At 42.4% G+C, this 23,267-nt stretch overlaps 1 protein-coding gene across 3 annotated transcripts in view; it reads left to right on the top strand.

Annotated features, from left to right (window-relative positions):
- Positions 1–23,267, top strand: part of UNC79 (unc-79 homolog, NALCN channel complex subunit) — a 287,744-nt gene that overhangs the window by 130,916 nt on the left and 133,561 nt on the right. For all 3 annotated transcript variants that reach the window (XM_033191506.1, XM_033191504.1, XM_033191507.1), the window contains 3 exons: positions 19,024–19,214; positions 19,822–19,945; positions 22,517–22,657. In XM_033191506.1, coding sequence (XP_033047397.1) covers positions 19,024–19,214; positions 19,822–19,945; positions 22,517–22,657 — 456 coding nt within the window. The remainder of the gene's footprint in view (positions 1–19,023; positions 19,215–19,821; positions 19,946–22,516; positions 22,658–23,267) is intronic.

Raw genomic sequence — 23,267 nt, 5'->3', positions numbered from 1 at the left:
ACAGGTGTGTTATATTCTTTTTCTCTCCAGTCTCTCATTTTTATCAAAGACAAATTATGATAGGACTGATGCATTTACAAAATAAATTTTAGTTTCATTATACTTGTTTTGATTATTTGCATGAAGTGCAGCAAGAGTAATTATTTGCTGTTTATGCTTTTTTTTTTTTAATTGGCTTTGCTGGAACTTTGTTTCGTAAGGATTCTCAGATTAGACTTTTTAAAGCTATGAGCCTAGCTATGGATTTATCTGTGCCTGCAAACACTTGTATGAATTGGGTGAATTCCTCCCCTCTTGAGGTCCATAGATAACTTGGGGCTCCTGGACCTGTTAGAAAGTAGGCCGGGCGCGGTGGCTCAAGCCTGTAATCCCAGCACTTTGGGAGGCCGAGACGGGCGGATCACGAGGTCAGGAGATCGAGACCATCCTGGCTAACAAGGTGAAACCCCGTCTCTACTAAAAAATATAAAAAATTAGCCGGGCGAGGTGGCGGGCGCCTGTAGTCCCAGCTACTCGGGAGGCTGAGGCAGGAGAATGGCATGAGCCCGGGAGGCGGAGCTTGCAGTGAGCTGAGATCCGGCCACAGCACTCTAGCCTGGGCGACAGAGCGAGACTCCGTCTCAAAAAAAAAAAAAAAAAAAAAAAAAAAAAAAAAGAAAGTGAGATTCTTTACTTACCATAGGTCAGGAACCCTGTACGAGGCCTGCATAGACAGGATATGAGGGCAATTTTTCCAATGAACTTTTATTGGCTTTATACCTCAGTTTTTAGAAAAGTGGTATGAAAGCATGTCATTCTTATCAAAGCCTTGATAAAATAACCAGTTTCCCCAGTTGTGTCCTGTTACAAAAGAAAACAGATTCTTATTGCATGTATGCAAACAACTATATTGCCATAAGTTAAGAATACTCACATATAGTTCCCAAATTCTGCAGAAATCAGGTAGAGAGAAAGAAACATGCTCAAAATTTTGCCTATAGGTTATAGTTTATTCAATTGTTTAAAGTTGTAAATAGTTTAAAAGGGAAAAAAGTTTTCTTGACTCTGAAAAACAAAACAAAAAGTGTCAGCAGCATTTCAGGAAGAAAGGTCATAAAAAGATTATTTCAATCTCCTATTCATTTAGTCCATGAAATTAACTCCTGTTCTGCTTGATATTTATGGACACATTAGCTCTCCAAGAGGGCCTTACAAGTTTTTCCCTCCATTCTAATGACTCAATCACCAAAGTTGTCAGAGACCTGCATTCAAGAGTATCTGTGAGAGTCCTGTAGCTGATTATAAACCTTCTTTTGGAATAGATCAAAACAAGACGATTGTCTGTGGATGGCAAGAGTCTTAGGACAGCCACAGTTAAAGATGCAATCAACAGGGAAATCTGGTCATTTCTGTGGCACATAATAATTTAACATAACAATCTTAATTGTTATTGATACCAGATACTTAGGCATATCAGAATCATAGGAATCTTATATAACTTTGGAATACATATTAATCACACATTTATATGAATATAATCTAAAAAAAGCTAAACACCATTTTAAATGTGATAGTGTTTCCTGTATGGTTTTAATATACCAAATAAGCTGCATATGTCTCTTTTGGACTTCAGAGGGCCTACTATACAAAACGGTTAATTAGGTCAAAAAAGGCTTAATTCAGGATTTGATTTTGGAAAGCTTGTCAAATATCAAAATTTAAAACATCTGACATTACAAAATAGGACCACAATTTATTTATTTAACCAACATGATTAACTCAAAGATTTCTAAACAGCAAAAATCCTTTAGTCTTTCATAGAGAGAGGACTCAGCTTTCCAAATAAACAGACCCAATAAAGACAGCATGGCTGGGCACAGTGGCTCACGCCTGTAATCCCAGTACTTTGGGAGGCCGAGGTGGGTGGATCATGAGGTCAGGAGTTTGAGACCAGCCTGGCCAACATAGTGTAACCCCATCTCTACTAAAAATACAAAACTTAGCTGGGTGTGGTGGCACATGCCTGCAGTCCCAGATACTTGGGAGGCTGAGGCAGGAGAATCACTTGAACTCAGGAGGTGGAGGTTGCAGTGAGTTGAGACCATGCCATTGTATTCCAGCCTGGCTGACTGGCTGGAGCAAGACTCTGTCTCAAAAAAAAAAAAAAAAAAAAAAAAAAAAAAAAAAAATCTGTCTCTTTCTTTTTCCTGTAGGCGAATGAAAATCTTGCTCAAAAGGGAAAACCAAATTTTACCTTTGCATTAGTATATTAATACTAAAGCTAATTTTAATAACATTTTATAAACAAATCTATCTAATTTTAACCAGTTTGACCATAAGGTAAGATTTTTATAACCCTTTATAATTTTTTGTTAAAGAGCAGATAAATGCTCCAGGAAAACTCTATTGTTCTGACACATGAGCCCAGATTCTGGCCCTGCGTTAGAGAGCTTTTATTTTAATAAAAGAACTAAATAATACCTTTTTAATTTTAGTCGACTAGCTCATACACAGAATTTCTGTTTCAAGATTAATCTTTCTTTTTATTTATTTATTTTTTTTTGAGGCGGAGTCTCGCTCTGTCGCCCGGACTGGAGTGCAGTGGCCGGATCTCAGCTCACGGCAAGCTCCGCCTCCCGGGTTTACGCCATTCTCCTGCCTCAGCCTCCCAAGTAGCTGGGACTACAGGCGCCCGCCACCTCGCCCGGCTAGTTTTTTTGTATTTTTAGTAGAGACGGAGTTTCACCGTGTTAGCCAGGATGGTCTCGATCTCCTGACCTCGTGATCCGCCCGTCTCGGCCTCCCAAAGTGCTGGGATTACAGGCTTGAGCCACCACGCCCGGCAAGATTAATCTTTCTCAAATCTTCTCCAACTGGCTTAAACTTTCAGTTATATTCTATCTTTATTTTATTTATTTTATTTTTTTTTTTTTGAGACGGAGTCTCGCTCTGTCGCCCGGGCTGGAGTGCAGTGGCCGGATCTCAGCTCACTGCAAGCTCCGCCTCCCGGGTTTACGCCATTCTCCTGCCTCAGCCTCCCGAGTAGCTGGGACTACAGGCGCCAGCCACCTCGCCCGGCTAGCTTTTTTTTTTGTATTTTTTAGTAGAGACAGGGTTTCACCGTGTTAGCCAGGATGGTCTCGAACTCCTGACCTCGTGATCCGCCCGTCTCGGCCTCCCAAAGTGCTGGGATTACAGGCTTGAGCCACCGCGCCCGGCCTCTATCTTTATTTTAACCCCAAACAATCCTTTAACCCTCTAAATTAGACAAAATTAGTTTGTCTTTTAAAAACTACATTCCCATGCCTTTTTATTAAAAACACCTAATTTTTATTTTTAGTGTATGCAATTTTAATTCTGTACCAAGTACAGAGCCTGGGCCACAGGAACTACAGGTAATATGTAACTCTTTTCCAGTATAGCTAGGGAGTGTGGCTAATTCTATATATCTCCAGGCCTTACCTAGAATCTAATGGCCCCAAAGCAGGCAAGTCAAACAGTTATCAAAAGTCATAGAAACAGTTTATAACCTTAAAGCATCTAGCAAGGGTGGTTTCTGACCTGCCTAATTTAGACCGAATGCCTAAATTTTAAAGACATTTTAATTTTATTTTACCTGTAGTCTTTAAAACTGTCTTTATTTACCAAAGATTACTAAAGCCATGTGAACTAAATGGCATTAAAGTGTTTGTTTTTCTGATAAAATATGTTATTTAAGCATTTATTTTTCTTTAAGCCAATTCATTGGAGGTCTTTTACATATTTTGGTGTAAGACATCACATACATGACACATATAAATACACAGACAGAGAAGCAGATCTGGTAGAGTTATAAGATTCTTCATTTGCCAGTTTTTAAGATTTTCTTTCTTTTTTTTTAAATTAATTTTTGAGATGGAGTCTCTCTCTGTCGCCCAGGCTGGAGTGCAGTGGTGTGATCTTGGCTCACTGCAACCTCTGCCTCCTGGGTTCAAGCGATTCTTCTGCCTCAGCCTCCCAAATAGCTGGGACTGCAGGTGCATGCCACCAAGCCTGGCTAATTTTTGTATTTTTAGTAGAAATGGGGTTTTACCATGTTGGCCAGACTGGTCTCAAATTCCTGGCTTACAGTGACCCACCTGCCTCTGGCCCCCGAAGTGCTGGGATTACAGGTGTGAGCCACCACACCCAGCCAAGATTTCTTTCTCATTTTATTTCAGATAGACCATCAATCTTTTGATTATCTGTTCTCTGCCCTAAATCATTATCAGTGAGGTAACTCTAAATTTGTGTTTTAAAAGGGACAATTCTTAGGTGAAATAAGATAGGTAATTTATATTTTACTTAAACCAAGAGAGAAATGGTGTGAGTAAAAGTTTAGGAGAGACGGACAGGAAAAACAGATACCACTACATGTGGAGATTTCTTTAAAGATGTAAGGTTTTAAATTGGGTTCAGAGTGGAGCCTTTTAAAGAACAAGGCCAGGAAAGCATGCAGTTTTTAGGGCCTAGTAGTTGGGCACAGCTGGAAGGCAGAACAGATCTCCCAAAATCAAGGATCCCGTTTTTACACCAAATACTGGGTCCCCCCAAAAAGGGAAGTGCTGTGAGACAAGACAGTGCAATGTTTTCACAGCGTATTTTATTGTATGGCCATTTCCCCAAGGCTGCTGGACAACCCAACATCAATTAGTCTGCTCTGTAATCAGCCCATCCGCCATTTCATACCTTCTAGGTGCCCAAGAGCATGGCTTTTTAGGTAAACACACACAGAAAGGAGTATCACCCTGTAGTAATAGCCACTCACTGTAAGCAACTGCCACTGGACATTTAAAAAATATATGCCTCTTATTTAGCTATTGCACATTAAGATTCAACTTTTCTAAATAACGCGAAATAATTTCTGATGCCCCCAAAAGTCAAAAAGATCAGGTAACTAAAACAGAACAGAGCCTCAGATTTTGAGAAGTATCTGTCTGCTTATAATTCTTTGGGTTCTACTTGGAAAACAGAGGTTTCTCCCAAAACAGCAGTTTGTGGTGCCTCTTCTGTTTCTCTCAAGGAGTTCCAGGCTTTTAGAAATTACCTTAAGTCCTCTCATGCAGGGCAGTGAGGGCATGTGTGCCAGAGGACAGGGTAAATGGAGAAACAATTCAATCGACTGAGAAAAAAAAAAAACAAAACCCAAAAACCCTTTTTTGAGAAAAACAAGATCCAAGAAGAGAAAAAAGCATAACGGCCTTCTAAATGTATATATAGCTTGGATACCCCCTTTTAATTAATCTTGTTTACCATAGAGCTCGTAAAAAAAACCTCTTTTAAATCTTTAATTGCCAGAACATTGCCTGGCTGTTAGAGACAAACAGCCAGCACCTCTGGCATTTAAGCCTTTTATTCTCTGAAAGGGATTTTCCCAAGTGCAACTGTTACTAGAAAAAGGGCTCTTGATCCAGACCCCAAGAGACGGTTCTTGGATCTTGCACAGGAAGGAATTCAAGGCGAGTAGCAGAGTGCAGTGAGAAGAGAGAGTTTATTGAAAGCTACTCCACTACAGAGAAGGGCACCTTAAGTTTTTCTCATATAGGGGTCCTCTCTATATAAAAGCTAAGCTAAGCCATGTCTATGTAAGGGTGAGCAGAGAGCATGACAAAATTTATATTCTATTGATTTAAAGAAAACTATCCTTGACATTTTAGTGTGTGAATACATCAAACCATAACTATAACAATCTTGAAGGCATATTTTGTTATGGGTATTGGGAATCTGGACTTTCTGCTGTTGTGAGAGTGCGTCTTTGCTGGTATCTTAGGCTGTTTCCTCAACTGTCAATATCTTATGACTGTGGGTAGTGACCAGCAAGGAGTATGCCCAGTTAATCTGAAGATGGAGCTGAACTTAAAATGGGGTTACTCTGGCTCCCATAGGTTCCTGCTTCCCTAACAAATCCAATAAGCCTTAATTAAGGTTATGATTTAACCATGGCTGCACAAAGTGTCTACAAAGAGATTACGAGCAGTTTTTACAAGATGTAGAATCACCTCCAAGATAGCTCAGAGAAAGGAAAATTCAAGACAGAAAATCACAAGCTGCCTGACATGAACCTGAAAATTTCCACCCTCTGAATGGCAGAGATGGAGAGAGAGTACCCCTATATGGTCACAAAGACAATGGAGGGAAAAAGAATAAATAAATGGCAAAGGTCACATAAATATCAAACCAGAAAGGACTCATTCTCTAAGCTGGGAATTGAACCCATGCCACCATCATAAAAGGGCAAAGCCTTAGCCACAGAGCTACAGTATGGTGCAGTTGCTATTGTTCTTCCCAGAAGTAATCTAGAGCAGACAGTTTAAAGTTTGCAAAGGATTTTAACTGCTTAAGAGAATCCTTAAGGCTAGCCATGACATTATCATGTGTCCTTTCAGACTGGCTGCCTTACGTGAACTTGAAAATTTCCACCCTCTGGATGGCAGAGACTGAGAGAGAATACCCCCACATGGTCAAAAAGTCAAGCTCTCAAGGACATAAAACAAGACAAGAGGGAAACCTCATTTGATTTTTGTTTCAGGGACCCATAGCAAAGTTTGTAACTGACTAGTCTGCTGGGCCGGCTCAAACGGCAGACTTGTAGGGGTCCTATGCCCACATTCTATTCTGTGGCAACCCCTCCATGACAGAGCAACGCAGAATGACAAATTCATACCACAAAGTACAGCAGATTCACTACAACCTAAGACTAGTCTCACACATCTTTTTTCTCATTAATCAAAACCTTGCAGATGAGAGGAACAGGGATTTTTTTTTTTTTTTTTTTTTTTTTTACCATTTACTTAACTGGTTTGCACAGAGAGCGAGAGGATGGGACCTTGGCTGTAAGAAATCCTTAGCGTTTTGCCTGCATGCCAGGGTTTTGGTTTCCCTCTCTCTGCAGCTTCTATAAGAGCAGAGCAGCTTTTGATGACCTTGTTCGCTGGGCCATAACTGTGGAGGCCAAGCTGTGTTATAAAAGAAAATCTTCCTTTTCTGTTTCATGGAACCATAGACAGAAGCCTCTCATTTTTGCAAGATGCCACCCAGTGGGCTGCATGGGGGAATAAGATGTCAAATTAAACACATAAAAAGGAAAAATGGATCAGGATGTGAGTGATACAAACTCCGGACCCATGTGCTGCCACTTCTCTCTTCTCAAAGACAGCACTGATAAAAGAAAAACTTCAGCTTAATTAAATTTAAAAGCGTTTAATTGAGCAATGAACAATTTGCGAATCAGGCAGCCCCCAGAATCACAGTGGATTCACAGAGACTGTAGCACAGCTACGTGTGCTGTGCTGGAGTATAAAGATTTATAAACAAAAACAGGGAAGTGACCTACCGAAATCGGCAGTGAGGTACAGAGACAGCTGGGTTGGGTACAGATTGGCGCTTGCCTTATTTGAACACAATTTGAGCACTTAGCAGTCTATATGAGTGGTTCAGGTATGGCCTCTGGGATTGGCCAAGACTCAGTTATTGTTATAGACACATACTACTAAATTAGGTTTTTAATTTTGTCTGACTACTAACCTAGTATAGGAAATTTTTGTGCGTGTCCATGTGAAGAGATCACCAAACAGGCTTTGTGTGAGCAATAAAGCTTTTTAATCACCTGGGTACAGGCAGGCTGAGGCTGAAAAGAGAGTCAGTAAAGGGAGATGGGAGGAGGGGGCTGTTTTATAGGATTTGAGTAGGTAGTGGAAAATTACAGTCAAAGGGGGTTGTTCTCTGGCTGGCAGGGGTGGGGGTCACAAGGTGCTCAGTGGGGAGCTTTTGAGCCAGGATGAGCCAGGAGAAGGAATTTCACAAGGTAATGTCATCAGTTAAGGCAGTGACTGGCCATTTTCACTTTTTTCCTGGTGGAATGTCATCAGTTAAGGCAGGAACTGGCCATTTTCACTTCTTTTGTGATTCTTCACTTACTTTGGGCCATCTGGATGTATCTGTGCAGTTCACAGGGGATACGATGGCTTAGCTTGGGCTCAGAGGCCTGACATTCCTGTCTTCTTATATTAATTAGAAAAATAACATAAAATAGTGTTGAAGTGTTGGGGCAGCGAAAATTTTTTGCAAGGTGGCATGGAGAGATAATGGGCGATGTTTCTCAGGGCTTCTTCAAGTGGGACTAGGGGCAGTGTGGGAACCTGGAGTGGGAAAGGTCAAGTTGAAGGAGCATTTTGTGGTAAGGGGTGATATTGTGAGGTTGTCAGAAGGAGCATTTGTCGTATAGAATAATTGGTGATGGCCTGGATATGGTTTTGGATGAATTGAGAAACTAAACGGAAGATATAAGGTCCGAATAAAAGAAAGAGAAAAATAGATATTAAAGGGTTAAGAATTGGGAGGACCCAGGACATCCAATTAGAGAGTGCCCAAGGGGGTTCAGCATAATTACTTGCTTGGTTGGCAAGTTTTTGGGCTCTATCCTTGAGTTTTTTTATGTTGTTATACACCAGGCCAGATTGATTTAGGAAAAAACAACACTCTTTATTTAAAAATATACAGAGTCCTCCTTTTTCAGCAGTAAGTCAAGGCTTTGGCGGTTTTGGAGGACAACTGCAGCTAAAGAGTCAACTTGCGCCTGGAGGACTGATAAAGTTTGTGATATGTCTGTGATGCTAGCAGAGAAGTCATTAGAGAGGCTACAGAAGGTCGTGACAGAGGTTGAAATGCCTGCTATTCCAGTGCCGAGAGCAATAGTGGAAGCAGAAGATCCTAACCCAACAAGCAAGGGAATTAGTGGAATAACCCTTTTTTGTCGTATTGGTGTCATGAGGGGAACAGGGAGCTCTTTGGTCCCATTTGCAATTTGAATTTTGGGAGTAAGGAAAACTAGTGTGCATGTGCCTGTCCAATGAGCAGGTAGAGGATCCACAGAGGAAGAAGAGACCTTGTGCGAGGCAAAGCTGGAGATGCAAAGTAAAAAGATGAGAAGGAGAGCTGAAAGGGGTGTCTTGTACCTGGACTCCTAGGGATCCAGCTAGTGTGGCAGCCGTCAGAGGTTGTAATGGGGACCGATGGGGTAACTGCATAGAGGGGAAGGTTCGATTTTCATGGTATATGAGAAAACATTGAGTATCTACGAGCAACCTTTCACTGTTATTTTTGGGGCTGGGTATAAGTAAACAAGAAGAGGGCCTGGGAGGACAGTCTCATGAGCAAGGGGAAGGTAGCCAAGGATGGAGTGAAATACAGGTTAAGTGTCTTCCTAGGCAATAATTACTGCTAATGTTTTTAAGTTTGCCTGTATTGATACAGTGCTTATCTGTAATATGGAGCTGGAAGGCTCCAATTGTTTCAGTGATGTGTGTAGTTGGACTTTGGAGATAAAGAGTGAAGAAACATCGAGAAGGTGAAAGGTTACCCAGGGGAATTCCAGTGGGTCTTTGCTGAGAGATACATAAAGAAGCGGCCACAGGAATAGTAGTTTGTGTTGTGAGGGGTCTAAATATGGAGGAGTAGAGTTGATAGAAGGAGAAAGGTTTTTTAAGTAAGTGTGCAGGAGGGTGGCAGCTTGCTGATGTGAAATGTCTGGGGAGGTCTTGCGGGACCTGTCTAGAAAGTAAAGAAGGGTAAAGGTGAGGGCTGTTAAAGGAAGTTCGGAGGTGTAGGGAGACATGAGATGTTGACCAGTCTGTATGTAAGGCGGGGACAGCTGTGTAGGCACAGGAAGAAAGGGAAATGCAAAGCCAGCAATTGTTTGCTAAGGAGGGATTAGAAACGTCTAGGAGAGAGTGAGTAAGATTGATAGTATGGTGGAGATAGCTGGGGAGAGGTAGAGGGTGGCATAAGGATGGGAATGAGAATAAGAGTGAGTATAAAAATAAAGAATAGAACTTTATCAGGGTGGAAGTATTGGAGGGTGCCCTGCCAGCAAAGATCATCTATCCACTCTAAAAGGGAGTTAAGAGTGGCAGTTTGGGGATAGCACCAGGAGATATCAGCTGTGATGGCTTAGAGAAACAGTGTAAACCAGCAGTGTAAACAAGAGTTTAGAATAGTGAGAATGGTGAATAGGAGTATGACTAGACAGAAGATAGTAGGGATGACTAGTTTTTGGGGCACAGCCCAAGTAGTAGGGGTGACTGCATAAAGCCCTGTTGCAAAAAGTAGGGTAAGGATGAACAGACCTAATAGAATGAAGAGACGTATTAGGCTCATGAGGGTTATTACTGTTCTTCAGAAATGCGAGTGAGTTTAAGAGAAGTAGGGGAGAGTACTTGCGACTTCCAGGAGGAGGAGGAGGGATTAGGCTGGCTGTCCGACGGATACAGCTTTATTCTGGAATGGTGAACCCAGTGAGGAGGATCCTGCAGGTGGATGGCAGTTGGGGTACTATAGATGACTAAGTAGGGTCTGGTCCATCGAGGTTGTAGAGTTTGAGCGGTCAGGTTTTTAACAAGAACTGATCGTCCGGCTAGGTGTCTTCATATGGCTGGGAATCTGGAGTAGGCAAGAGAAGATTAGCAGCCTGGCAAATTTCTTGTCTAGCTTGCTGAAGGACTGGAAGATAGTCACCTAGAGGACTGGTGTCTGGGACGAGGTTGGGGCCAAGCAAGAAACTGTGTCCATATAAAAGTTCAAATCGACTGTATCCTGTAGCATCTCAAGGAAACGCTCTAATTCTGAGAAGGGCAAGAGGTAAAAGTACTGTCAAGTCCTTTTTAAGTTGGAGGCTGAACTTGGTGAGATGCATTTTTAAAAGACCATTAGTCTGTTCTACCTTTCCTGAAGATTGGGGATGGTAAGGGATATGAAGGTTGCACTGAATACCAAGAACCTGAGAAACTGCTTGGGTGATTTGACTAGTAAAGGCTGGTCCATTATCGGACTGTATAGAGGTGGGAAGGCCAAACTGAGGAATTATGTCTGACAGAAGGGAAGAAATGACTGTGGTGGCCTTCTCAGACCCTGTGGGAAAGGCTTCTACCCATCCAGTGAAAGTGTCTACCCAGACCAAGAGGTATTTTAGTTTCCTGACTTGGGGCGTGTGAGTAAAGTCAATTTGCCAGTCCTGGGCAGGGGCAAATCCCCGAGCTTGATGTGTAGGGAAGGGAGGGGGCCTGAACAATCCCTGAGGGTAGTAGAAGAGCAGATGGAACACTGAGAAGTGATTTCCTTCAGTATAGATTTCCATGATGGAAAGGGAATGAGATGTTCTAAGAGACAGGCTAGCGGCTTGTAACCTACATGTAAGAGGTTATGAAATGGCGACAGAATAGAATGGGCCAGTGAGGTTGGAAGGAGATATTTTCCTTGGTCTAAGAACAATTTGCCTTCTGTGGGAAGAGATTTATAGGTGGAAGTTTCAGTGGGAGAGTAGGTGGGAGTGACCTATGAGAAGGAGAAAAACTGGCCGTGAGGGACAGAAGTTGGAACGCTAGCTGCTTTTTTAGCTACCTTATCAGCATAAGTGTTGCCCAGAGCAGTGGGATCTGATGCCTTTTGATGGCCCCTGTAGTGAATGACTCCAGCTTCCTTTGGAAGTAAAGTGGCCTTGAGAAGAGTTTTTATTAAAGGGGCATTAATAATGGAGGACACTTGCGTAGTGAGGAAACCTCTTTCTGCCCATATAACAGCATTGTGGTTCAGGATATGGAAGGCATATTTAGAGTTAGTATAAATATTGATGCATAGTCCCTTTGCAAGAGTGAGGGCCTGAGTTAAGGCAATGAGTTTGGCTTGCTGAGAGGTAGTTCAGGGGGGCAGAGTGGTAGCCTCAATGACAGATGTGGAAGATACTAGAGCATAGCCTGCCTTTACTGGTGAGTGGTGATTAGGCCTGGTGGAACTGCCATCAATAAACCAAGTGTGATCAGGGTGAGGAACAGGAAAAAAGGAAATATGGGGAAATGGAGTGAATGTCAGGTGGATCAGAGAGACAGTCATGGGGCTCAGGTGTGGTATCTGGAATAATGTTGGAGGCCGGATTGAAGTCCAGGCCAGGAACAGTGGTAACTGTGGGAGACTCAACAAAGAGTGAGTATAGCTGAAGGAGCTGGGGAGCAGAAAGTATATGCATGAGGTGTGAGGAATAAGATAGATTTTGGAAGTTATGAGAACTGTAGAGAGTGAGTTGAGCATAGTTGGTGATTTTGAGGGCCTCTAAAAGTATTAGGGCAGCCGCCGCCGCTGCATGGACACATGATGGCCAGCCTAAAATAGTAAGGTCAAGTTGTTTGGACAAAAAAGCTACAGGGTGCGGTCCCAGTCCTTGTGTAAGAATTCCGACTGCACATCCCTGCACTTCAGCTGTGTGTAGTGAAAGGGTTGGGATGAGTCAGGGAGAGCTAGTGTGGGATCATTCTCTAAAGCTGTCTTCAAGGAACAGAAAGAAGAGTAGGGAAAGGATTTAGGATCTATGGGGTCAGCTAGATTTCCTTTTGTGAGTTTATATAATGGTTTAGTTAGGATGGCAAAACCAGGTATCCAAAAGCGAAAGTATCCAACCATGCCTAGGAAGGAAAGGAGTTGTTGTTTTGTAGAAGGTGTTGGGGTTTGAGAGATCAGTCGGACATGATTGGCAGGGAGAGCACGTGTGTTTTATGAAGAATTATGCTGAGGTAGGTAACGGATGGAGAAGAAATTTGAGCTTTGGAGGGGGATACCCGATATCCTTTGGAGAATAAATGTTGAAGGAGCAGGAAGACAGGGGATTGATCTCCCAAGGGAGGTCCCTCGATCTGAGTCATGGCACCAAATTTCATCTGTGTCTGTGTGAAGAGACCACCAAACAGGCTTTGTGTGAGCAATAAAGCTTTTTAATCACCAGGGTGCAGGTGGGCTGAGTCTGAAAAGAGAGTCAGCGAAGGGAGATAGGGATGGGGCCATTTTATAAGATTTGGGTAGGTAGTGGAAAATTACAGTCAAAGGGGGTTGTTCTCTGGCTGGCAGGGGTGGGAGTCACAAGGTGCTCAGTGGCGGAGCTTTTGAGCCAGGATGAGCCAGGAGAAGGAATTTCATAAGGTAATGTCATCAGTTAAGGCAGGAACTGGCCATTTTCACTTCTTTTGTGATTCTTCAGTTACTTCAGGCCATCTGGATGTATACATGCAGGTCGCAGTGGATACAATGGCTTAGTTTAGACTCAGAGGCCTGACAGAAATGTGCTCCCCCAAATTATAAGAGGCACACCTACTGGTCCAAACCCAAAGAAAGGACTAAGAGACCAGAGGTACAGCAAAAGTGAAACTTGACTGTCGGTCTTGCAGGATTGGGTGTCTGTTGAGCAGGCACATCTGGTACAGTTACAGCAAGCAATTTATCCCCTCGTGCGCAAGTCCTTCCCCTGGTTCCTCTAGGCTGAGCACTGTGGGGTTACAATCTTCCTGGACGTGGTCACCTAAGTTTCTTTTCTTGGTTTTTATTGGTTGTTGTGTTGGGGCTTTAGGTATTTTCTTTAGGGTCTTCTCACTGTATTTTGTTGCAGCCCTTAATGCATTGTAATCGTAGTCAGCTCCGGGACTTTTCAAGTATTTGACCTATGACCTAGGGGGTTAAGCAAGCTGTTAGGTATAGATAAGGTGAGCTATTTTTGCAAGCTAGTGAACTTCCATTCTAAGCTAAATCCTCTGGTTCGGGTGAGGATAACTAAAGGGTCCGAACAAGCAGGCAGTGGCTATTAATGCAAGGTCCTAGGGTATCCTGTTCTTCCATAGCTTACAGGTCCAAGTGTATTCAAGGTATTTTGTCTTGGAAATGGACCACCATATACGTTGTTTTCTACAGCTAGGTTATATCCACAAGGACTCAAATATAGATGTATGGACTTCTTCTCAGGCCGTATTTAGTTTGCTTTAACAGCACGCAGAGTCAGTAGCTTCACACTGAAACAGACAGACGACAGGCAAGTCCACAGGCTTCCCTTCCTCAAAAGGTGTGGCAAAGGGAGGGAAAATACTTAGAAGACTTAAAGAAGATTACCGAGTTCAAAGTCAGGGCACTAAACAGAGTTTTCGGCCGGGCGCGGTGGCTCAAGCCTGTAATCCCAGCACTTTGGGAGGCCGAGATGGGCGGATCACGAGGTCAGGAGATCGAGACCATCCTGGCTAACACGGTGAAACCCCGTCTCTACTAAAAATACAAAAACGAGCCGGGCGAGGTGGCGGGCGCCTGTAGTCCCAGCTACTCGGGAGGCTGAGGCAGGAGAATGGTGTAAACCCGGGAGGCGGAGCTTGCAGTGAGCTGAGATCTGGCCACTGCACTCCAGCCTGGGCGACAGAGCGAGACTCTGCCTCAAAAAAAAAAATAAAAAAAATAAACAGAGTTTTCTAAACTGATCAGCCATTTCAATCCATCCTGCATGGGTGACTACTCAGGCTGAGCCAATCCAGCATTTCAACATGCCCTGTGTGGGCACCTATTCAGTTGGAGTTGATGAAGTTAGTGAAAACCAAAAGAAGGGAAGGAGGAAGGAAGAAGAAGGAAAAATAAAAACACAACAAATAGGGGGCAGGAGAGGAGGGAAAGCATAGCTTAGAGGGGTGGCAAGGAGTCTTGGGGAGGCTGGAGGAAAACTCTCAGTTGCAGCAATACTGAACCAAAGATTCAGACAGCTACCCATCAGCTGCAGAGGTGTCCGGCCATCATACTGGCTCACAAGCCTCCTGCTTGGGAGGGAAAAATGTCCTCCATGTCCTGTGGACGTGCAGCGGTTGCCAGAGAATCTCTTATAAACCAGACTCTTTGGCTTCCCATGTAATGGAAATTAACATGGGGCCAAGCGGATTTCCTAGACAAGGATTTTATTTCAGGGCTTGTGCTCAAGAGCAAGGGAGACAGTGGAAGTGCAAGAATCCTCCCACTGGTTTTCCAAAAAGCATTGGTAGGGATTGTTTTATTAGGCAAAGAGCAGGAATTGACATCAGGGGTAAGGTGTGCAGGCCGGGCTGGGCAGAGCTTGTTAAGGGGTAAGGGATGCAGGTCAGCATAGCCGGTCGTGATGGTTACCTTGAGTAACAGGCCACCTGGTGGTCTGGCCAGCGGCAACAATGCTGTAAATCAATTGTTCAGCATTCCTTCCCGAGTAGGGACACTCCACAGCCTTGGTTCGATTTTGGATCTCCTTAGGCCAGTTTCTGGAAATTTTTTTTTTTTTTTTGAGACGGAATCTTGCTCTGTCGCCAGGCTGGAGTGCAGTGGCATGATCTCGGCTCACTGCAACCTCCGCTTCCCGGGTTCAAGCGATTCTCCTGCCTCAGCATCCTGAGTAGCTGCGACTACAGGCACGTGCCACCACACCCAGTAGAGGCGGGGTTTCACCATGTTGGCAAGGATGGTCTTGATCTCCTGACCTCGTGATCCACCCACCTTGGCCTCCCAAAGTGCTGAGATTACAGGCTTGAGCCACTGCCCCTGGCCTGGAATTCTTTAAGTAAAAGGCATGGTTAAACCTGAAAGTCCAGAAAAATAATATAGTGTTAAACCAAGTTTAGCCTAAAACTGCCTCCTTACATCCTTTAAGTTTGGCCTAAAAGTTTCTCTGTACATTGCGATCTATAACAAGTGGAGGTATGAATGGACCATAGCCTACACCGTGCCAATCACCGAGTTTTGGCCAATCAAATGTAGCCAACTATTCAAACCATGTTCACAAAATGCAAATGCCAACCTATACCCAATCCAGCTTTTTCTGTACCCTTCCTTCCTTCCTTTTTTTTTTTTGAGATGGAGTTTCACTCTTGTTGCCCAGGCTGGAGTGGAGTGGTGCAATCTTGGCTCACTGCAACCTTCACCTCCCAGGTTCAAGCGATTCTCCTGCCTCAGCCTCCCGAGAAGCTGGGATTCAGGTGCCCACCACCACACCTGGTCGATTTTTTTGTATTTTTAATAGAGATGAAGTTTTCCCATGTTGATATCAAACACCTGACCTCAGGTGATCCACCCACCTCGGCCTTACAGAGTGCTGGGATTACAGGCATGAGCCACCGTGCCCGGCCTCACTTCTCTTTTCTATCCATCCCTTTCCTTTGTCTGTCCATAGATCTTCTTCTACCACGTGGCTGTGCTGGAGTCTCTGAGCCTACTCTGTCTCCGAAGGCTGCCCAAATTGTGAATCGTTTATTGTTTGATTAAACTCCTTTACATTTAATTAGCTGGAGTTTTCTTTTATCAGTATAATGGCTTTTTATCAATATAATGGTTTTCTTTTATCAATATAATGGTTCCTTTGTGAACCCTGAATATCTGAGACAGTCTCAGTTAGTTTAGAAAGTTTATTTTGCCAAGGTTGAGGATGCTTTCCTGTGACACAGCCTCGGGAAAGACATGTGCCCAAGGTGCTCGGGTTTTATACATTTTAGGGAGACATGAGACATCAATCAATATGTGTAAGAAGTACATTGGTTCTATCCAGAAAGGCAGGGACAACTCAAAGCAGGGAGGGAGCTTCCAGGTCACAGGTAGGTGAGAGACAAATGGCTGCATTCTTTTGAGTTTCTGATAAGCCTTTCCAAAGGAGGCAGTCAGATATGCATCTGTCTCTGTGTGTGGCAGAGGGGTGACTTTGAATAGAGTGGGAGGCAGGTTTGCCCTGAGCAGTTCCCAGCTTGACATTTCCCTTTAGCTTAGTAATTTTGGGGCCCAAGGTTTTCCTTTCACACTTTGTATAACTATTAATTGGTCTTAATATGACTATGAATTGCGCCCCAAAAAGTGCTGGGATTATAGGCGTGAGCCACCGCGCCCCGTGATGCAGACTTTTAAAGTAACTGCTCCAAGAGAATTTCCAGGGACCTATTTGCCTATTGCCAGGTTTTGGTCTAGGACAAGCAGGAAATTCTCCTGGCAGTGTTGAGCTTTAACATGTAGGTGCTTAAGGGAGGATGGGGGAATGGATGATTATTTGTCTGGAGAGTCTGCAGTGTTTACATGTCCAGGCTGAGGCCCAGGACAATTACAATTTAAGTTTTGCTTCTTAAGTGCAGGACAGTCCCTTTTCCAGTGTCCTGGCATTTTATAGTATCTGCAAGCATCTTTTGGAGGGGAGGTTTTGGGATTGGTAAGAAGGATTGGGGGGGGGTTGGCTTTAGGTTATTCCCAAGGCCACATTTATGTTTTTGTAAAGACTCAGTAAAGCCAGGACATTTATTTATTTTTTAAAAATATTTATTTATTTATTTAATATGGGGTCTCGCTCTGTGGCCTAGGCTAGAGTACAATAGCACAACCATAGCTCACTGCAGCCTCAAACTTCTGGCTCAGTCGATCCTCCCACCTCAGCCTCCCGAGTAGATGGAACTACAGGTGCATACCACCGTGCCCAATAATTAAAAAAAAATTTGTTTAGAGACAGGGTCTCACTACGCTGCTCAGGCTGGTCTTGAACTCCTGGCCTCAGGAGATCCTTTCACCTCAGCCTAGAACAGTTATTTTTAATTCTTCAAAGAACTGGGTGGTGGCCTCAGCAGTAGCATTAAGGGATTGGCCTGCCCATCCAACTGCACTATTTTGAAATTGCCCCTTTACGTCAGAGAGAAGATTTCCAACTGATGTGGAAACCAAAAGATTCCTGCGTTCCAGGGCTTCTGAATTTAGAGTTGTGTGCCTTTGGAATGTTTGTATAAATCTTTTAACAGAGCCTTTAGGATAAATTCCTGCCCTCTGAGCACATCATTCCACTTCAGCCCATTGACCTGTAGAGGGAAGTCTTCCGTAATATCTCCTATGAGACTGAACTATCAGCCTCCCACTGGGCCATGTGCAGGAGGAAGGTGGTGAAGGGGAGTTTATAGTGGGTGTAGATTTAAATTGTGGTTGTAAATCTGATTTCTGTTGTTTAATTTCATTAAGGAAGCCTTTTAGGCTAGCTGTGATACTTTTTGTGTCCTTCTTTCAATTTCATCCTCCCCTGTAGGTAATTAGGACATTTGTTTAGGGTAAGTGCGCTCTAAAAATCCTTTTAAATATGAAAGCTTTTCTAACCCAAAAGATTTGCCATCTGACCATTGACAATTTAGGGTTTCCAAAAGCAGCGTTGTTCCAAAATACGATTCAAAACCAATAAGCCTTTATATGGCTTGACCATAAACTACATAGCCAAAAAAACTTCAGTAATGATATATTTCAGGATCTTAATGTTATTAGTGCTGATTCTTTTCTCTCTGTACCTGTAACTAACAACAACACAACAGAAATTCCAGAAATATAGTCACTTCCTAAAAATATTTAGTCAATTGTCTAGGATTTTGGTCAATACGGCACCAAATAGATATTGGAACTTTAAAATAGAATTGATTGATTTTTCGGAATAACCTGGAATTCTAGATGTAATAAACATTTAAAATAGGATTCATTTAAATTAAGGTAATTTCTCACACATCTTGTGTTATTTGGTAAAGACTCAGGACCAGTTTAACCTTTGTTACACTGATATTTAGAATATACGATCTCTAACCTCAGGATTATGAACAACCTAAGTCTGTAAATTCATGATTTTAACCTTTTCCTGCTCTTAAAAATTAATATACTATCTTAATTAGTTTAAAAAGCCAGTCCTTTTTATTCACAGATTCAACTATCTTTAGAGTGTTCTTAGGAAAAAAATTGTGGCAGAGTATGCAGCATAGGGTAAAAAGAGCACTGTGTACTACCGTATTTCCTGTAATGAAAAATCTGCAGTACAAAGTAGTAGAAAACTGTGTTCTTCTGAAGCACAGGCGTAACGTGCATGTTGTAATGGATTTATCAGACTTGAGGAATAAGAAAGCTCTAATAGTATGCTCATCCTATTGGGAATAAATCTTTGGAATTTTAATTCACATGTGATTTGGAAAATCTACAGTAGAATCATCAAAAATTCAATCCGTAATCAATATTTGAGCCTATTGGTAACTATGTTTTCCTTTCTGTAACTGATGGATCCTGGTGGTTTACTGTCTTACGAATCAATCTCACACTGAAGATTCTTGGCCGAGGACCCAGACATGATGGATTGTGGCCTTTCTCTGTACCCGTTGCCTTAGGAAGTCCTTGAGTATAATTGTAACCAGTGTGTTTCATTCTTTTCCCCTGTGGGTGTGGAAACCCCTTCAGGTTGGTGGCTACTGGGATAAGTCCTGTAGCACAGTGACTCAGCTGAAGGAAGGTCTCAATCGAATCCTCTGCCTGATCCCCTATAATGTGATCAGTCAATCTGTCTGGGAGTGTATTATGCCGGAATGGCTGGAAGCCATCAGAACAGAAGTCCCAGATAATCAGTTAAAAGAATTCAGGGAAGTATTAAGGTGGGTAAGTAGTTTAATGAAATCACTGCAATTATAATCATACCTAATGTTTGTTGAGCATGTACTGTATGCCTGTCACCCTACTAAGCATTTTATATAATCTCATTTACTTTTTAACAACCCTGTAGAGAAACTTGAAGCCCCAACATGAAATAGCTGCAATACCTCAACCGAAGATGATTTGGCATTGTCCCAAAAAGATTTTGTTCTTGTGGAATAGTAAATAGATAAAAACAGATGTTTGCTTATTTTGAAATTTTCAAATATAATTATAATTGGTGGGATGTGGTGGGAAAGTGCAAAGGGAAACTGTTTTAGATGCTAGGGAGCAATGCTAATGCCTTAGAAATGCAATTCCTTCTGTCAAACCTAATATAAGGAAGAACAGTAATGTTATTAACAACCATATGAATTATTTATAAGACCTCTATTTCAATGACAAACTTCTCTTATAGTAAAGTGAAACATGCTGATAACAGTTTCAGAACACAAACTAATCTAAAAGACTTGGCTTTCCAAATAGGGAATAGTTAGAATGACATTGGTGGCATCAGTAGAACCCGATCTATGCCCATTGGTCATTTACTTGTGTTGCTCTGCTTTCCAGCAAAATGTTTGACATTGAACTCTGTCCTCTGCCTTTCTCAATGGAGGAGATGTTTGGTTTTATTAGTTGTCGGTTTACAGGATACCCCTCATCTGTGCAGGAGCAAGCTTTACTATGGCTTCATGTAAGTGAATGATACTTTCGATCATTTTAGGAAATAATTCTTAGCTTACAAGCTTTAGATTCCTGGGTCGAGGGGGTGGGAGTTGTAGCAAAGAGTTCATAAGTCCCTATGTTTGCCAAGAAAGAATATTTCCTATCCATAGATAAATGAGTAAATTTCAAATATATGTTGCTCTAGTTGTGGGTAATAACATATAAATATATAAATTGTGCAATAATATTACTGAATTCATAGTAGCTTGAGGTCCTTTTGTATTTTTCTATCAATGGCTATTAAAAGTATAATAGTTGTCTTGTGGGATTCTGCTAATTCTTTGATATTAAACAGGTCCTTTACTTGGAAAGATGGGGAAGGATTTAGTGACTAGTTCGTGCTGTTCTCTCAACCTGGGATGACTTTCTCTTGTGTCTCTATTTGTGAACTCCAACCTACCTTTTAAAGTTCATCTCAAAAATTATCCCCTATGTGAAGTTTTCTGCTACTTCAAGCCCTCATCTTCCCAGGTTCTCTGTGTGAATTTGGTTCTATTTCTGTCTCACAGTTTTTGTCTCTCTCTCTCCACCTGATTACAACCTCCTGAGTACAAGGGCCAGGTCTTACTCATTTCTGTATTTATAAACCTCTTCATCCTCTCCTCCTAGAATATAGCACATGCTTTGTATTTAAAAGTGGATGTTCAGGGCCGGGTGCGGTGGCTTATGCCTGTAATCCCAGCATTTTGGGAGGCCGAGGTGGGTGGATCACAAGGTCAGGAATTCAAGACCAGCCTGGCCAAGATGGTGAAATCCTATCTCTACTAAAAATACAAAAAATTACCCAGGCATGGTGGCGGGTACCTGTAATCCCAGCTACTTGGGAGGCTGAGGCAGAGAATTGCTTGAATCCAGGAGGCAGAGGTTTCAGTGAGCCGAGACCGCACCACTGCACTCCAGCCTGGACAACAGAGTGAGACTCTGTCTCAAAAAAAAAAAAAAAAAAAAGTGGATGTTCAATTAAAGTTTATTAAATTGACTTGAATACCTGATATGAAGTTTGGGCAGTTTTAGACAATGAGGACAGAATCAATGTTTAGGTTAACTACAGGTACAGATACATTTCTGTGTCATGCAAGGATAGGATTCCATAAGCTCTTCAAGTTGTAAAGATGCCTTTCTGGGTTCGAAACTGAAGAGCAATATTCTTCACATTTGACAAAGAGTAAAGAGACCATTTTTTAAAAAGTCAAAATTTGGGCCAGCTCGGTAGCTCACACCTGTAATCCCAGCACTTTGGGAGGCGAAGGTGGGTGGATCACACGAGCTCAGGAGTTCAAGACCAGTCTGGCCAACATGGCCAAAGCCCATCTCTACAAAAAATACCAAAATTAGCTGGATGTGATGACGCATATCTGTAGTCCCAGCTACTTGGGAGGCTGAGCCAGGAGAATCTCTTGAGCCCAGGAGATCGAGGCTGCAATGAGCTATGATCAGGCCACTGCACTCCAGCCTGGGCAACAGAGTGAGACCCTGTCTCATAAAAAAAAAAAAAAGTCAACTTTGGGATTTAGAATTTTAACCATTTATTCCCAAATGGATTTCAGTAAGGTAATTCTCCTTTTGAGAAAGCCAGTCTTCCTACAGATGGCTGGATGTTGCCTCAGTTACCCAGTTGCACAGCCCTTACACGGTTCTCCTTGGGGATGAGCCCATACAGCTTTGTCCCCTGTCTAGCTACAGCGGCAACATTTACACGTTTTACGGACTGGGCTTTCATCCAGCCTTGATTTATAAGACAGAGTGCTGCAGCTGAAGGAGGTTTTCCAGCCTTGGTCTATTTGGAGGATAGAGTGGACACTATTAGAGGTTAGAGTTGAGGTTAGAGTTGACTCATTTATAATTAATTGTGGAAACACATGCAAGAGCTCCCGTGGGCCAGGCACTGGAATAGGCACTGGAATAAAAATGGGACCAGAAAGAGTCCTTTCTGCATACTTCCTTTCTTTAAGCAGCTCTCAGTGGGAGGGATAGGATTAGATAATTAAACAGAAGAAAAAGTAATAATTGCTCTAATAAAGGTATACATAAAGGTTAAGAAAGCAGAGAACAGGGATGGATTAATTCTGTCTGAAGGAAGAAGGCATTTTTTTTCCAGAAAATTAATGACAGAGAAGGTGACTTGATTTGGGCCCAGACTGACACCAAGTTGTACCAGACAGCAAGATGGGATGGGTCATTGAGATCAGAGTGGGGATGGACTGGAGAAGCAGTGCTAGTCCAGGAGAAAGGTGGGGACCTGAGGCACTAGCGGTGGGTATGGAGAGTAGGGGACAGCGTCAAGAGAAACTGAGAAGTGTTAGTAGAAAGAACATGGTGACCTATTGGATGCTGGGGGTGAGGAAAGGAGAAAGTTCAGTGATAACTTTGATTTTCTTAGTATGAAAATTGGAGGATGACTGTGTTGATAGAATACATGCAAGGCTAAATATCCTCATGTTCAATGATTTGCTTTGGAAAAAGAAGGCTAAATGTAGCTTTTTTGAGTTTTAAAATTTACATGTGTTTTTTGGGGGATATATGCCTTTTTTTCCCCTAGGTATTATCGGAGTTAGATATCATGGTTCCACTTCAACTCCTAATAAGTATGTTTTCTGATGGAGTTAATTCGGTCAAAGAGCTGGCAAATCAAAGAAAATCAAGAGTCAGTGAACTGGCGGGGAACCTTGCATCTCGAAGGGTAATTATTGCCACATTTGTTCTTGTCTTACTTTTAAAAATTTTGAAAACCCTTGTCAGTTATCCTAAGCCTGAAAGTACTGTCATAAGAAACCAAAAATGTGTTTTCCTCCCATCTCGCTGTGTTCATCTTTTAAGTGCATTAAATAGTCACATTTGTTTGGTATAGTATATAATCAGTAAGTTATTGAGTTTTCATTTTCTTTTTAATTGCTTTGAATTTTAGCTCTCTCCCTTGATGAAAAAGAGTAACTTTTTGGTAACATTCCATTTTTATGAGTCTCCTGCTGAATAAGAATTTTTTACCAGCTCCTAGGCAGATCAGTGCTTCACTTTGGGGGTGAGGAGTTTGGCAGGAGTTTGGATGATTTTTTTTCCTTGTCTTTTGGGAAGATACGATCAGCTAGTGGTGAACGTGAGGGATGCTGTCACTGTGAACCAACTGAGCCCACTTTCTTGACCCCTTTGCGTCACTGTAGATGAGAAAAGTCAACATAGTCTGGTCTAAAGTGTATACAAACTGCTGGACAGCTTTGATTATTTTTCTATGGAGGCCTGATCGAGTCTCTGCTGATGTGCTGCTGTTCTCAGGCCGTGAGCAGCTGTAGAAA

Source organism: Trachypithecus francoisi, unplaced genomic scaffold (assembly GCF_009764315.1).
Source record: "Trachypithecus francoisi isolate TF-2019V2 unplaced genomic scaffold, Tfra_2.0 Lachesis_group3, whole genome shotgun sequence".
In the NCBI taxonomy this organism is placed as follows: Eukaryota; Metazoa; Chordata; class Mammalia; order Primates; family Cercopithecidae; genus Trachypithecus; species Trachypithecus francoisi.
This window is presented reverse-complemented; position numbering and strand designations above follow the sequence as displayed.